The sequence below is a fragment of the Sebastes umbrosus genome, chromosome 21 (genome assembly GCF_015220745.1).
Source record: "Sebastes umbrosus isolate fSebUmb1 chromosome 21, fSebUmb1.pri, whole genome shotgun sequence".
In the NCBI taxonomy this organism is placed as follows: Eukaryota; Metazoa; Chordata; class Actinopteri; order Perciformes; family Sebastidae; genus Sebastes; species Sebastes umbrosus.
Window position 1 is genome coordinate 11,758,608 of NC_051289.1, and position 12,748 is coordinate 11,771,355.

The 12,748-nt window shown below is 39.7% G+C and overlaps 2 protein-coding genes and 1 non-coding gene across 7 annotated transcripts in view; 1 reads left to right on the forward strand and 2 right to left on the reverse strand.

Moving 5' to 3' along the window:
* Positions 1–5,237, reverse strand: part of pde7a (phosphodiesterase 7A) — a 35,394-nt gene extending 30,157 nt beyond the window's left edge. For all 3 annotated transcript variants that reach the window (XM_037756272.1, XM_037756271.1, XM_037756270.1), the window contains exons 1-4: positions 5,138–5,237; positions 4,260–4,339; positions 4,061–4,168; positions 2,433–2,537 (exon numbers count right to left, since the gene is read on the reverse strand). The gene's annotated coding sequence lies outside the window, so the exon portion shown is untranslated. The remainder of the gene's footprint in view (positions 1–2,432; positions 2,538–4,060; positions 4,169–4,259; positions 4,340–5,137) is intronic.
* On the reverse strand, positions 4,579–4,664 carry trnay-gua. Its single transcript is given in 2 exon segments — positions 4,579–4,614; positions 4,628–4,664. It is a non-coding gene; the product is annotated as a tRNA-Tyr (tRNA).
* A 1,235-nt stretch (positions 5,238–6,472) lies between the features above and the next one.
* On the forward strand, positions 6,473–12,616 carry trim55b (tripartite motif containing 55b). 3 transcript variants are annotated; one of them, XM_037756274.1, is made up of 9 exons: positions 6,473–6,588; positions 7,548–7,668; positions 8,797–8,966; positions 9,679–9,856; positions 9,999–10,094; positions 10,772–11,005; positions 11,127–11,149; positions 11,583–11,707; positions 11,803–11,975. In XM_037756274.1, exons 1-9 carry the CDS (start codon positions 6,584–6,586, stop codon positions 11,973–11,975), a joined length of 1,125 nt encoding a protein of 374 aa, XP_037612202.1. In that variant the 5' UTR covers positions 6,473–6,583. The 3 variants fall into 3 exon arrangements, with proteins under 3 accessions (XP_037612202.1, XP_037612203.1, XP_037612201.1); XM_037756275.1 differs by lacking the exon at positions 6,473–6,588 and having other exon boundaries at positions 7,406–7,668; positions 9,682–9,856; positions 11,803–12,616; XM_037756273.1 differs by lacking the exon at positions 6,473–6,588 and having other exon boundaries at positions 7,540–7,668; positions 11,803–12,616.
* The last annotated feature ends 132 nt before the right edge of the window (positions 12,617–12,748 follow it).

Sequence of the window (12,748 nt, forward strand, 5' to 3'; positions counted from 1 at the left end):
AATATACTTTAAAAGATAAGGAATATTGGTTTGTCACCAGAAGGTATTAATTGTGCATTTTAGGTTTATATTCTCCAATATAATGACAACTACACTATATAATGCCTGCCAAATAAAAACAAAATGTTGCAAACTTGGCACCTTGTGCTAACACTTACAGTTTGCATTTCCAGACTTGGATATGGGCAATGGGGGAAAAAAGTATGCAGTGCTAGTGTAAAATAATCCAGTCCAGAAGTGCTAAACCTTATGTCCCAGATAGCATCAATGCATGCAGCATATTTTTTTAATATTCATGTGTTGCTGAAGTGATAAATCTCATTTCCATCCACAACAGTAAGGAGTATGAATCATAAGATCTAAATGCAACAGCATAATTACAAGTACAATGTAACCCACATTGTGATGTGAGTCAAATAAACAAGTGAAATGTTGGTATTTTGTCCTGCTCATCTTTGAAATCTGGGAAGTGCTACCTTTTCACAATTTTGCTCATTGGACTTTGGGTTTAGCGCTCCACCGTGAATCCCGTTTTTGAAGCGCAACCGCCTTTTCCAAAACAATGCAAGCCCTGTTTGGTGACGACTGCAGTGATGTCAATATGCAGTAGTGCATCTACTGGACTTAGCTTGCCCTCTTCCTACCACTAGATAGCACTCTTTTACTGTGTTAAAGGCCAGTGGGCTTTACTATCACAACTCCTCAGTGGAAACTATAGCATGAAGCTCCTTTGACCAGCATTAACATCCACATTGTTTAATGATATTGATGGTTAGAAAAATAAAATAGTTATCCGTGAAAATACTGATCCCACACTGACACTATCTAATAAAATGGCCAAACACATTTAAAAAAAATATATATAAGTTGACAGTAGTATAGGTGTATTTGGTGAAAATTGATAATTAAATATGGTTACTAAGACATGAATGCCTACCACTTGTTGAGACACTTAGATCCAGATTTAAATGGTGAGTAATTGGCCAATCCCAGAGGTTGCATGTTTTGTCACAGATTATTTACCCAATTTACAGAATGAAACACAATAACTGTGGGAATTGCTTGCTTGATTCACACTGCATCAAAGAAAACTTGATGATGACTTCGTGCTAGACCTTTCTAAGTCTCTCTCCCCTTAGTGTCTCAGCCACAAGCTAAAAAACAATTCAGTGATTAAGCTGCACATGTAACACTTCAAACACCCACGAGAGTAACTGTTAAAGGATTCATAATAGCAATACCAGCATTCTGCTTGTTTACTGTACCCGTAGTGTAACCTGCTTAATGCAGGCAGGCTCTTGGTGTGTAAACACCCAGCTGCTGGATGTTGCAATCACCCTGCTTCACTCCACTTTGAATCCAAGTGTTAAAGATGAGACAATGTGGACTGCACGTCTCATGGTGCAGAGGGTGTGAGGTTTAACGCAGCCTGAGAGAAGCACTTGAATGCTGAGCGCATCTCAGTTTCCTATGACCATGAGCTGCGGCGGCGCCTGGTAAAACAGACTGACGTCTCTTTTACGTCACTGTATGGGCGAGGATGTTATATAAATCTCCATGTGGAAATCTGGCTGTTTGATTTCATATTTCTTATCATCAAGTGACTACATGTTCAAAATGATATAAGGCATTTACAAAACTGAAGGCATGTATTTCATTCATCATGCAAATCCACTATCTGTAACCCTACTTATACTTACACTGGCTTATCCATACTATACCACTGCATGACCAATCCTTATTGTGATTAGAACTACTAGTTTGATGTCATATGGCATTTCCTGCAGATGTTAATGATAAATGTGACCAGAATAAGCTTACATCGGTCCCTGCTTAACTACGACCACCCATTACAGTGGTTGGAGTGTTGCATTTCAAGTAGAAGAGGATGTGGCTGTAGTGTAAATGAGCATTCAACTTTTATCAATACATCTGTATTTTGATTTTTGTACTGTGTGTGTTGCTTGTTTTTATAGTAGCCTTACATGGTTGGACAAAAGACTGCTTGGTTCAACCTGACTAATGTTTAAAAGAACACTATACATTAAGTCCACCTAGATGTCGGTTAATATAATGTTGTCTTATTAATAGTTGTAGCCGAAGCGAGGTTTTGCATGATCAAATTTATTCCAAAGCAATCTTTGCTCTTCCTGCTTTGATTCATATATTCAAGTAGTTGCTGCTTCTAAAAGACGTTATGTCCTAAAAATTGTTGTTGTCATTGTGAGAAGTTTCCAACTCAGGTGAGTCCTACCCGCAGGAAAAGGCACTGCCATCTTGACTACCACTGGTGGCACGTGACAAAGCACGACTAAAAGAAAGATGTAACAAATTATGATTTTGATTTTTAGTAAATGGTCATTTAACTGGCTTCTATTTAGCAGATAATGATACAGAAGGATGTCAAAACTGAGGAAAAAGTCGTTGTCTACCTCAGGAGAAGATCTCTACTCTGTTCTGGATCTGCAGAAGTCCTGCACACAAGAGGCCATTGGGAAGTCTTACAGGTACACAGGGACACGGGAGAAGCTTGCAGTCTAAAAATTCAAAAAGGAAAATAGATATGAAAGCATTTGTTTCCCACATTATTGTACATTTTGCACACCTGTCAAAACGTGCCAGAGTATAAAGAGTTTACAGTTAACCAGCCCTGTTATTCATTTTTAATTTGTATATCAAAAAAGAGTGCAACGGAAACAACTAAGGGATTAACCAAATACATTTTCTGTTGCTATAATTTAAAATCTTTTTTGTGTACTTGTACATTTTAAACTAAGTAATTTACCTTGTACTCAAGAGTGTTTTTGTACTTTGCAACATATTAAATCACATGTCCCTGTCCATAATCATTTCAAACTATATTTCACCCAGGAATTAGACAACTTTACTTTTTTTGTGAACTTTATTTTGTTAGTTTCACTTTTCAATATAAACAATCAAGTTTCAACCCTGTCCTTTACATTACTTTTCATAATTAACATCATGTATTTATTTATTTGTGTTCATCCTAAGAAAGTCCACATTGAATCCCTGATAAATTTACAATTACAAGTAGATTTGTACAGGTAGTCACTATTAGTTGTTCTTCTACTGGATTACATTTACAGCAAGATATTTTAGTACTTTTTCCATCCCTGATCACATCCCAAGTGTTGTTTTGAGGTGAAAAATATTGTTTCAGTTTTTAGGACAAATGTGAAAAGCAGAAATAGACTACATTATCTGAGAATGCTTACAAAGACCTTTTACATGGCAGGCAATGGCTGCTTACCATCTGTATGAATACAATATGACTTCCATCTAACTGAAATATTCATACAAGAGAACAGATGGCATCCTTTGCTCTGGATCCATATACATTTTTATCTTGCTTATGAGCTTGTAGACCTTTATGTGTGTGGTTGTGTGTGAGTGCATGTGTGTATTTTGTGACCTTGGCAGTACCCGCAGACCATTTCACTATGTAATCAAAACACCATGTACCACCACTGAGCAAAAACAGAGGAACAGGAGGGTCACACTGAGCTCTTTAAACTGGCAGCTTCTGTCTGGCATTCACATCAGTTTTTCATCGTCAAGCAATCTTCAAACTGCTCTTATTAATTTGTCAATCTTCAATCTTTATTGCCCTTTTACCAACAGACACTGCAATTTTATGAGTCAGACAGTAATGGCTTAAAAATTATGAATTCACTTAAATCATAAAGACATACCCAGAGCATGTTCTTAATTGAGCCATCTAAATGGCGAGCATTTGAGCAGTCCTTGCTTATTGTTCATGAATATGTAATCATACTAGTCTGGCATTTTTTAAAGACTACTAATTAAAACTGAATGAAGTGGTGTCCCCATAGCATCATGAAGTAACATCATTTGTTGTAGATCACAAGAAAAATATATAAACAGAAAAGAGGAATCGGGTGAGACACACATGCCTATACTTATCACATATAATGGCAAAAGGAAATAAATCTGCTATTTTACATTTTCACAGATCACAAGTCACAGAAACGTTACAGTTAAAAGTTGGATATGAAGGTGATGATTTTTGGTTCCCAACCTGTGGTATAATGACGACGATGATGATGATGATGCTGATGATGATGCTGATGATGATGACGATGATGATGATGCATCTATGTATGTTGTCCCCCTGGGTGGACACCAACTGAAACAAAGAGAGACAAATTTGAAAGGGGAGGTTGGAGAATAACATTTTCAGTGATAACGTATGTCTAAAATGTTTAAATATGACTCACCAACTCACTATAAACCTGTAAAGACCAGCAAAATGTCCTCACTTTGACGGATTTCCTTCATCTCTCCATCCTTAAGGAGACTTCATAAATAAATATAAATAAATTAAAACACTCATAAACATGAATGAAATTATGCACTTTACTAAAGAAAGAAACTGCTATGTATCCTATCAGGTGTAAGTTTCCAGCATATTACACTTACTATTTAGTTTATTTGTAAAATAGTAAATGAAAACACTGACTTGCATTAGTAGATTACTGCCGTTTACAAGAAAGGAAAAAAACAGTACCAAATTGCATGAAGAGAAAAAGTAATCTCTCCTTCGAGCCGGATTTGAACCAGCGACCTAAGGATTCCCATGTAACCACTACAGTCCTCCGCTCTACCAACTGAGCTATCGAAGGGAGCTGGTCCTGCTTTCTGAATTATAATACTTTATCATATCACAAAGAAGCTGGTGTTATCAATTGCAAAATGATCCGCTCAACTATTCACTCTAAGCTAGCTAAATGAATGCTAGTTTAGCCTTCTACTTGCCACGGTAATGCTACAGCTACCGTAGCTATTATACGTCACATATTACAACAACACGTGAACATTTCACACAGACCTCCGTTAACATACAGTTGAACATGTCTCTAAGCATTCATTTCAAAATGAGATATAATGTTCTGTAGGTCTTCATGGGGAATTAGCTCAAATGGTAGAGCGCTCGCTTAGCATGCGAGAAGTAGCGGGATCGATGCCCGCATTCTCCAAATGTTTTTTTTTTGGTTCATTTTATGCTGTTTCCACTAAACACAATGATAATAGACAGTTCAATATTGTTCTCTGGATTCAGAGTTCGGTAGGTTAGGTAACTAATATTACAAATTACCTTTTTTATAGACATGGACATCGTGCCTTTGGTTAAAATAAAGTTGCTGCCTCGAAGTTTACACGACGGATCTTCCGATGTCTACCTGGATGGTGCTGGCTAGCAACTACCAGAGTGATGTGCTGGTCACGGACGAGCCGGTTCATTGAGCCGGCTCTTTTAAGTGAACGATAAGAGCCGGCTCCAGTCCGAGAGACGTTTTTTTTCTTTACTTAATTCAAGGCAGAATGATAGGATGATGTTCTCCGTGCCACGGGCACTCCATGCACTGACTGTGACTGAATGTTGTGTTAATGACGTCCGTGCGACCAATCATGTGATGAAAGATAAGGAGTGTGTTCCAATCCACATACTTCATGAAGTACACTTCAATGTAGTGCACTGTGTGCACTCTGTACTCAATTGAGTAGTGCGTAAATTTCAATGGGGTAGGGTCGTCTCAGATCGAATACTCTGCGGCGCACTGACCGGAAATGACGATCGCAACATTTGACCACGGCTCGCTACCGGCCAAAATATCTTCTTCTTCTTCGGGGTTTTACGGCAGCTGGCATCCTTTGTGTTGTATTGATGCCTCCTTCAGGTTTTACCCGTCAACTACCCGCCAAAATATCTGCCTGCTTTGTTGAAGAAAAAAATGAAAGCAGAGTGAAAATTAGGTTTCCAACGTCGTCGCCTACGATCTGTCCTGCTGTTGGCTGAAAATGCACCGGTATGTTTACGTATTGTTTTATTCTGTTATTTACGTATGTTTGAATAGTGGTCGTGGTCCCGCCCCTTTCGCTACGTAGCCAAGATGGCGACAATTGAGTGTGAAAAGTGTCCAGCGTTCCACACTCAACGATTTGACCGTTTTGAGTACAACATCCGGGTACTTTGAGTGCACTGCATTTTGCCGTACTTCCCAGTGTGAACGCACTTATGCACTCAAAATAGTAAGTGTAAGTACAGAAGTACGCGGATTGGAACACACTCAAGGATCATACCATCAAGCAGGGAAGGGGCGGGGAGGGGCGGCACGCTGACAGTCTACAGGTACAGAGCAGGAGGAAGAGGAGGAGAGAAAGAGAGAGAGGAGTGCGATGCGTGAATAGCTGAAAAGATGAGTGACAGTCGGAAACGAAGCAGCATGTAAAATTATGGTATTCTGGAAATTATAAGGTTTAGTATAATTATATTGAATAATTTAAGTGATATATATGTGCACACATACTAATCATAGGTCAAAACAGCGCTAAATTTGGCTGAATTATAAAAGGCAGAAGTGGTAAAATGAAGAGCCGTTTGGGGAGCCGAAAGAGCCGGTTCTTCTTGGTGAGCTGAGCCAAATGATCTGGCTCACTAAAAAGAGCCGGAATTCCCATCACTAAACTGCCGGTTATCTCAAACGTTAGCATTGACGTCATGCTAACGGTTAAAGACAGTTAGTTACATATTGTTGTCCGGATGTGGTGAGTTTTTCTTTTATTTGCTTTACTGGTTACTTTATATACTTTATATACTTTAAATACAAGAGAAGTTGGACAGAAATGTCATGCATTGGTAAGCTTAGCTAGCAACTATCTGTTATCTTAAAAGTTAGCATGACGTCATGCTAAATTAGCATTGACGTCATGCTAAATTAGCATTGATGACGTCAGTCCAACAGTTAATAGGGTAAAAGTTTAAAGACATGTATATCTTAGTTAAGCACATCTATTGACTTTTTTATTATACCAGCGTGTTACTTATAATATAAATAAAATAAATATAAGTATAAATATCAAAGTAATTACAGTAAATACATAGTGTGCATATATATATATACACACAGTAACATTTATCTACAAAAATATAAAGTACACATGAAGTGATGAAAAGACTAAAACTGTAGTTTTTTTCTGCATTATTTGTAAAGATATAATTCGTCTATTGTTTAAACATAAGATTATGTTATGAGAACAAACGTCATCATTAAAATCATCATGTGTTCAGTGACTGCAAGAAAATATATAGATGTAATTGTCCAGGAGCATGCTGCTTTCTAGATGTGATGCAATGTTAAAGCCTCCTCCACCCTAAATAAAACAGCCTGCACAGACGCACAGTCACCTCTGATAGCAGTGTAGAGAGGATGTAGAGTTTATAGGCAGCTGTTCGGTACTGCCCCTGCTCAGTTTCAAATATGGGCAAGGTAAAAATGGCAACCTTCGACGTGACAGCAATAGCTGCTAAAAACAGAACTGACACCAGCTAGATAGGAGCCCCCCACACACACTAGGACAAGAGCAGCAGGCCTACTCTCTAGCTTAGACTACAGGCCTACTCTATTGCTTTCCTAAAAGGACTATTTTCTAACTTTACCAGCTTTAGTGGGCTTATCTAATTAGTTTTGGTGGGTGTTTTATTGTCTATTTGTCAAAATGAATAGCATGGATAACCTGGAGAAGCAGCTGATTTGTCCCATATGCCTGGAGATGTTTACAAAGCCTGTGGTTATCCTGCCCTGCCAGCACAACCTCTGTAGAAAATGTGCCAATGATGTTTTCCAGGTAAGCAACTTGAACAAAATGCCTCTGAGTAGTTTGGTTAATCGTTTTTTAGCATTGTAGTTTATTATTAGTAAACTTGAGGAACACTGTTTTGATATTTTTAGCAACTTGGCCTACATTTTTTGTGTATGAAAGGCCAAACCAGTAACTTGTTTGGACAATATAGATGACATGTATATAATATTATCATATACATTGGAGAGTTTTGACAGCATTATTTTTTTAAACATTATTTTATTGAGTTTTACATATAAGCATATATACATATATACACATACAGGCAGACTAACAATATTAATAATTAAATTATACAATGAAATGTTTAGTCAGAATTTCCACAGTAATCAAAGAAAGAGAGACATGGCATTTCATGTATTTCACATATCTAACAAAGAAAACAAAGAAAATAAAAGATAAGACAAAATAAATAAATACCTCAAAGAAGAAGAACAAAAAAAAACCACAACAACACAACAATTTCAACAACAGCACTAAGCAACACACAGCAGGTTCAATTTGACTGTGACCCCTTGACGTCCAAGAAACTCCAACAAAGGTTTCCACACTTTTTCAAATCCTGCTGCTTTTCCTCTGGTTATGTATGTAAGTCTCTCCAGTACAACACAAGATGCCATCTCCCTCACCCATATATGTATCCAAGGTACATCCATTTTTCTCCAAGACAAAGCTATCATTCTCCTGGCCTGCAGGAGTCCAAAGTCAATTAGAATTCACTGTTTTGAGCTAACGATAGTTATCTTAGAGAGCATTTTTAGTGTCACAGCTGATCACAATTGAACAGGTTAAGGCCGTGTTTACAAACAATATTAATATAATGAATCATTACCAGCATCAGAAATCATTGTGAGCTTGGGAAATTTAAGATTTAGTTGTTGCTAAGTGTAAGTCCCTTTATTAAAGCACCTGTTAACTGATTTGAGTTCAGTGTTTTTGAGTTTTGGTGATAGTGGTTCACTTTTATATAATGGACTGTTAATTCATTGGATTAACATTTCAAAACTGCTGAGTAAAACAATTTCATAATTTTTTTGTTAATGAGATATATTTATGGAATAAAACTGCGTGTCATCATGCTAAATTTGAGGTTTGAACTGTGATTGTTTACAGGCTTCAAACCCATACCTTCCAACGAGAGCGGGCTCCTTGTCGTCCGGCGGCCGCTTCCGATGCCCGTCCTGCAGACATGAGGTGGTTCTGGACAGGCACGGCGTTTACGGGCTGCAGAGGAACCTGCTGGTCGAGAACATCATCGACATGTTCAAACAGGAGTCCAGCAGGTGAGACAGATCACATACACAGATGTGCTGTGTTCAGAAGACACAATCTAAGTAAATAGTGATCACCTTATTACAGTTTCACCTTCACAGTTAAGAGAAAAGCTTTGTTTATTAGTCAAAGCTGTCTTTAATCCCGAGGGCAGTGAATAGAGGATGATAAAGGAGAACAACTGGTGATATGAAGGCAGGAAGTGTAGAGGTTGCTGGTGTGGCATCAGTGCCAGTGGCTTCTGAGTCAGAGAGCTGGAGTAGATGTCAGAAGATTTCTCGTTGTCGTCATCTATCCACACAGATGATTGCCCCGATCTGAGTAGTTGGCTGTAAAGCCAAAGGGCTTGTATGATAGAAGATCCACGATAACACTCATACACTCATTCTAAATCAAGATTTTGTGGTAATTTTACGGACAATTATCTTGAGTCATTTTTATGGGATGAACTGACCCAACAATGTATGTATAAGTTATTCATAAAAGATAGATATACAACGCTATACACGTGCACCCACACCTGTACTACACAGTGTAATAGCAATGTATTGATTACAGTGCTGACAGTCCATGTGCATGGCAAGGCCAGACTGATGGATCGTCAATAAACTACTGAGATGTGTACCTGTGACATTATCAAACTGACATTACGTGTCACATCAATATGCACTGAAAGGTGCGACCTGACAGGGAGATACTATGTTTCCTTTAAAACCTCAACAGCAGCAAGCCGACGCCAGAGAGAAAGGAAGAAACGCCCATGTGTGACGTCCACGAAGAGGAAAAGATCAACATCTACTGCGTGACCCACGGCGTGCCCACGTGCTCCATGTGTAAGGTGTTTGGAGCTCACAAAGACTGTGAGGTGGCGCCCATCACCAGCATCTACCAGACAAAGAAGGTGAGGCCTGAAATACTCCTGAATACTGTCAATCACGAGAGTATTAGGAATAGAAATACATCTCACATGCATTATAACTTTGTCCCAGATTTGAAGCACACTTGATCTCAGGTATTCACTCTGCCGTGTCCTTGCCCCCCAGACGGAGCTGAGTGACGGGATCGCCATGATGGTCGGTAACAACGACAGGATGCAAGGCATCGTTAGTCAGCTAGAGGAAGCCTGTCGTGCCATAGAGGTCAGTGTCTGATTGCTGCAGCGCCCGGCCGCTCACTCACGCAGCAAGCCTCGCTCCATGCACACACTAATGCACCTGCACTCACCTGCACAGACAGACGTAATGTGTCCTTGTCACTAGCCACTCTGTCTGCTTTTATCCGTCTGTGCGATTCAGACAGAGGTGGAGAGGGGAAAATTAATGTTTTGGTGTCCTTAGTCTGTCTTACTCTCTCTTTTCCACATTTTCTTCAACATGCACTTAGCAGTGCACTCCACTCTGCCACTGGCCCATTGGCATTAAAAATGAGCAGTGTAATTGATGGCGGGGATAACAGACAGCGCTCCTATGGTTGGACATAGTAGGGAGGAAGCTGGAGTGGCTCCAGTCCCCCAGGCGTCACCCTCAGTAGCGTCACTCAACACAGACATGCAGAATGAGCTTCACTGTCCTTCCCTGCACATATGGCACTACCTGAGGGGCGGAAGACAGGCGAACCAGGACATTTATACAGTTTTCAGTATTTATTATACACAGAAAGCAACAACTATTATAAATATTCTGAATAACCTAGAGTTGCATTTACATACTTTTCTCACCGACAAGACTGCGATGAATGATTAATATGAACGGACTTTCAGAATTTGTTATCTTTCCCTGTGCGTGTCTCCTTCTGTCTCTCACGCATGCATGTATAGGAGAACGGTCGGAGGCAGAAGACCCTGGTGTGCGAGAAGTTTGACCAGCTGTACTCCGTCCTGGAGGGGAAGAAGAGGGAGATGAGTCAGAAGGTGACGGCCGAACAGGAAGAGAAGGTGAACTATATCCGGGGCCTGACCAAGAAGTACGGAGACCACCTGGACGAGAGCTGTAAGATGGTGGAGCTGGGTATCCAGACTATGGAGGAGCCGGAAATGGCTTTATTTCTACAGGTCAGAGTCAAAATGGGGTTCAAAGTTTTGGCATAAACTCCATATAAGATGGTTTCAATTATCAGTATTTTATGTATAAGCTGAATGGATGTTTAGTATTTCTTTCTCTTGTCTCTTTCAGAACACAAAGCCTCTCCTCAAAAAGTGAGTACATGTCTTTATGCAGCAATAATTACACTGACAATGGGTAAAGGGGAATATAATGTAGTATGTTTGCTAAAAAAATATAACATATTGTCATGTTAAGGTTAAAAAAATCCTTTCCTTTCTATTAAAAACTACTACTGGGTGTGCCTTTCTTCTTTTTTTAGTGCCCTTGTGTTGTTTGCAGTTTTGTTTTTTATCATATTCTTGTGAATGATTTACCACATTTACATCTGCACCTCCACAGCCTAATGCAACGAGGTCACACCTGCTCTCTGGGAGCTGTCGAAAATAAATCTGTGAAATGTAGCGAATCATATCTTTAGCTTCGGCATCCCGAAATAACGTGTGTGTGTTAAACATCTCAGATTTTGATTGTGTTACATTGACTCTCTAAGGTTAAATAATGCAAATTGCACCTTTTTGCACTCAGGCTTGAAGAAGCAACCAGTACGGCTCACTTGGACAAAGTTGAGCGCGGTTATGAGAATATGGATCATTACACCGTGGAGTTCAAGACAGAGGGCAAGGCCCTGCGCAGCCTCGACTTCCTCCAAGGTGATGGGACAGAGTCGGTGATGGCAGCAATGTACTTCTTACAGCTCTGACTTGTTGTAATCTGACTTTTATTTCCCTTCCTATTCTCACTACAGATGATGACGACGAGGACGAAGAGGATGAGGATGAAGAAGCAGGCACCGAGGAAGGAGAGGGGGCCCAGACTGTTTCGGGAGGCGGCGCTGTTACAGCCGCCTCTGTCCAACCTTCTGCCCCCCAGCAGAGTAACGCCTCCCCAAGCGCAGCCAAGAGCGCTGCCTCGACCTAGCTGTCAGCCGCCGGCCCCGACAAACACCTAGAAAACCAGGAGAGGATAAAGTTTTGCTCCTAGATGTTGATTTCAGGTCAGTTGTGATACTTTTCTCCCAGATTGGGGGAACAGTGAGACAGATTTAGATCTGTGCCGAAGGGAAAGTCTGAGTTGCTGAGGTAGATCTAAAGGAAGAGAGAGAAGTTTCAATTCCCTTCTCTCTCTTTTATTGTGATTGTGTTAGCGTGCATCACTGCATACTGACTGATCTGATTTTGTCTGGTTAAATACACATTTTAGGTCCTTCTTTTTTGCTTTTTATTGACGTATTGAACGACAGACAGGCTATGGGTAATTATTGGTTATTTCCAGAATTCATACATTTTTTATGTCGCTGACCTTTTGGGAGAAACTACATCATTAGCGAGCATGAGAAGAGAGGGCCTCAGGTTTTCCTCCCAGTCCTAGACTTTTTTATGAGTGATATAACTTTATGAGTAAAAAACTATCACTGTGACATTTCAGTAATTCAGACACTTAGCAGCCTGTATTATGTGTCGTTGTTGTGTAACACAGGTATATTTTCCTATATGGACACCACATTTTGCCACGTTACGGTGTATTATATATTATGTGTCATTAAAACTGAACTGTACAAATGCTTACAGTTTCTCAGACTAACACAACTGTCACTATAAGGTCTTTGCATTGACTGAATAACCAATGAAAAAGATTTTATGTAACACCACTGTGCGTCTGTGTGTGTGTGCATGTGTAAAGGAAAAAGAGAT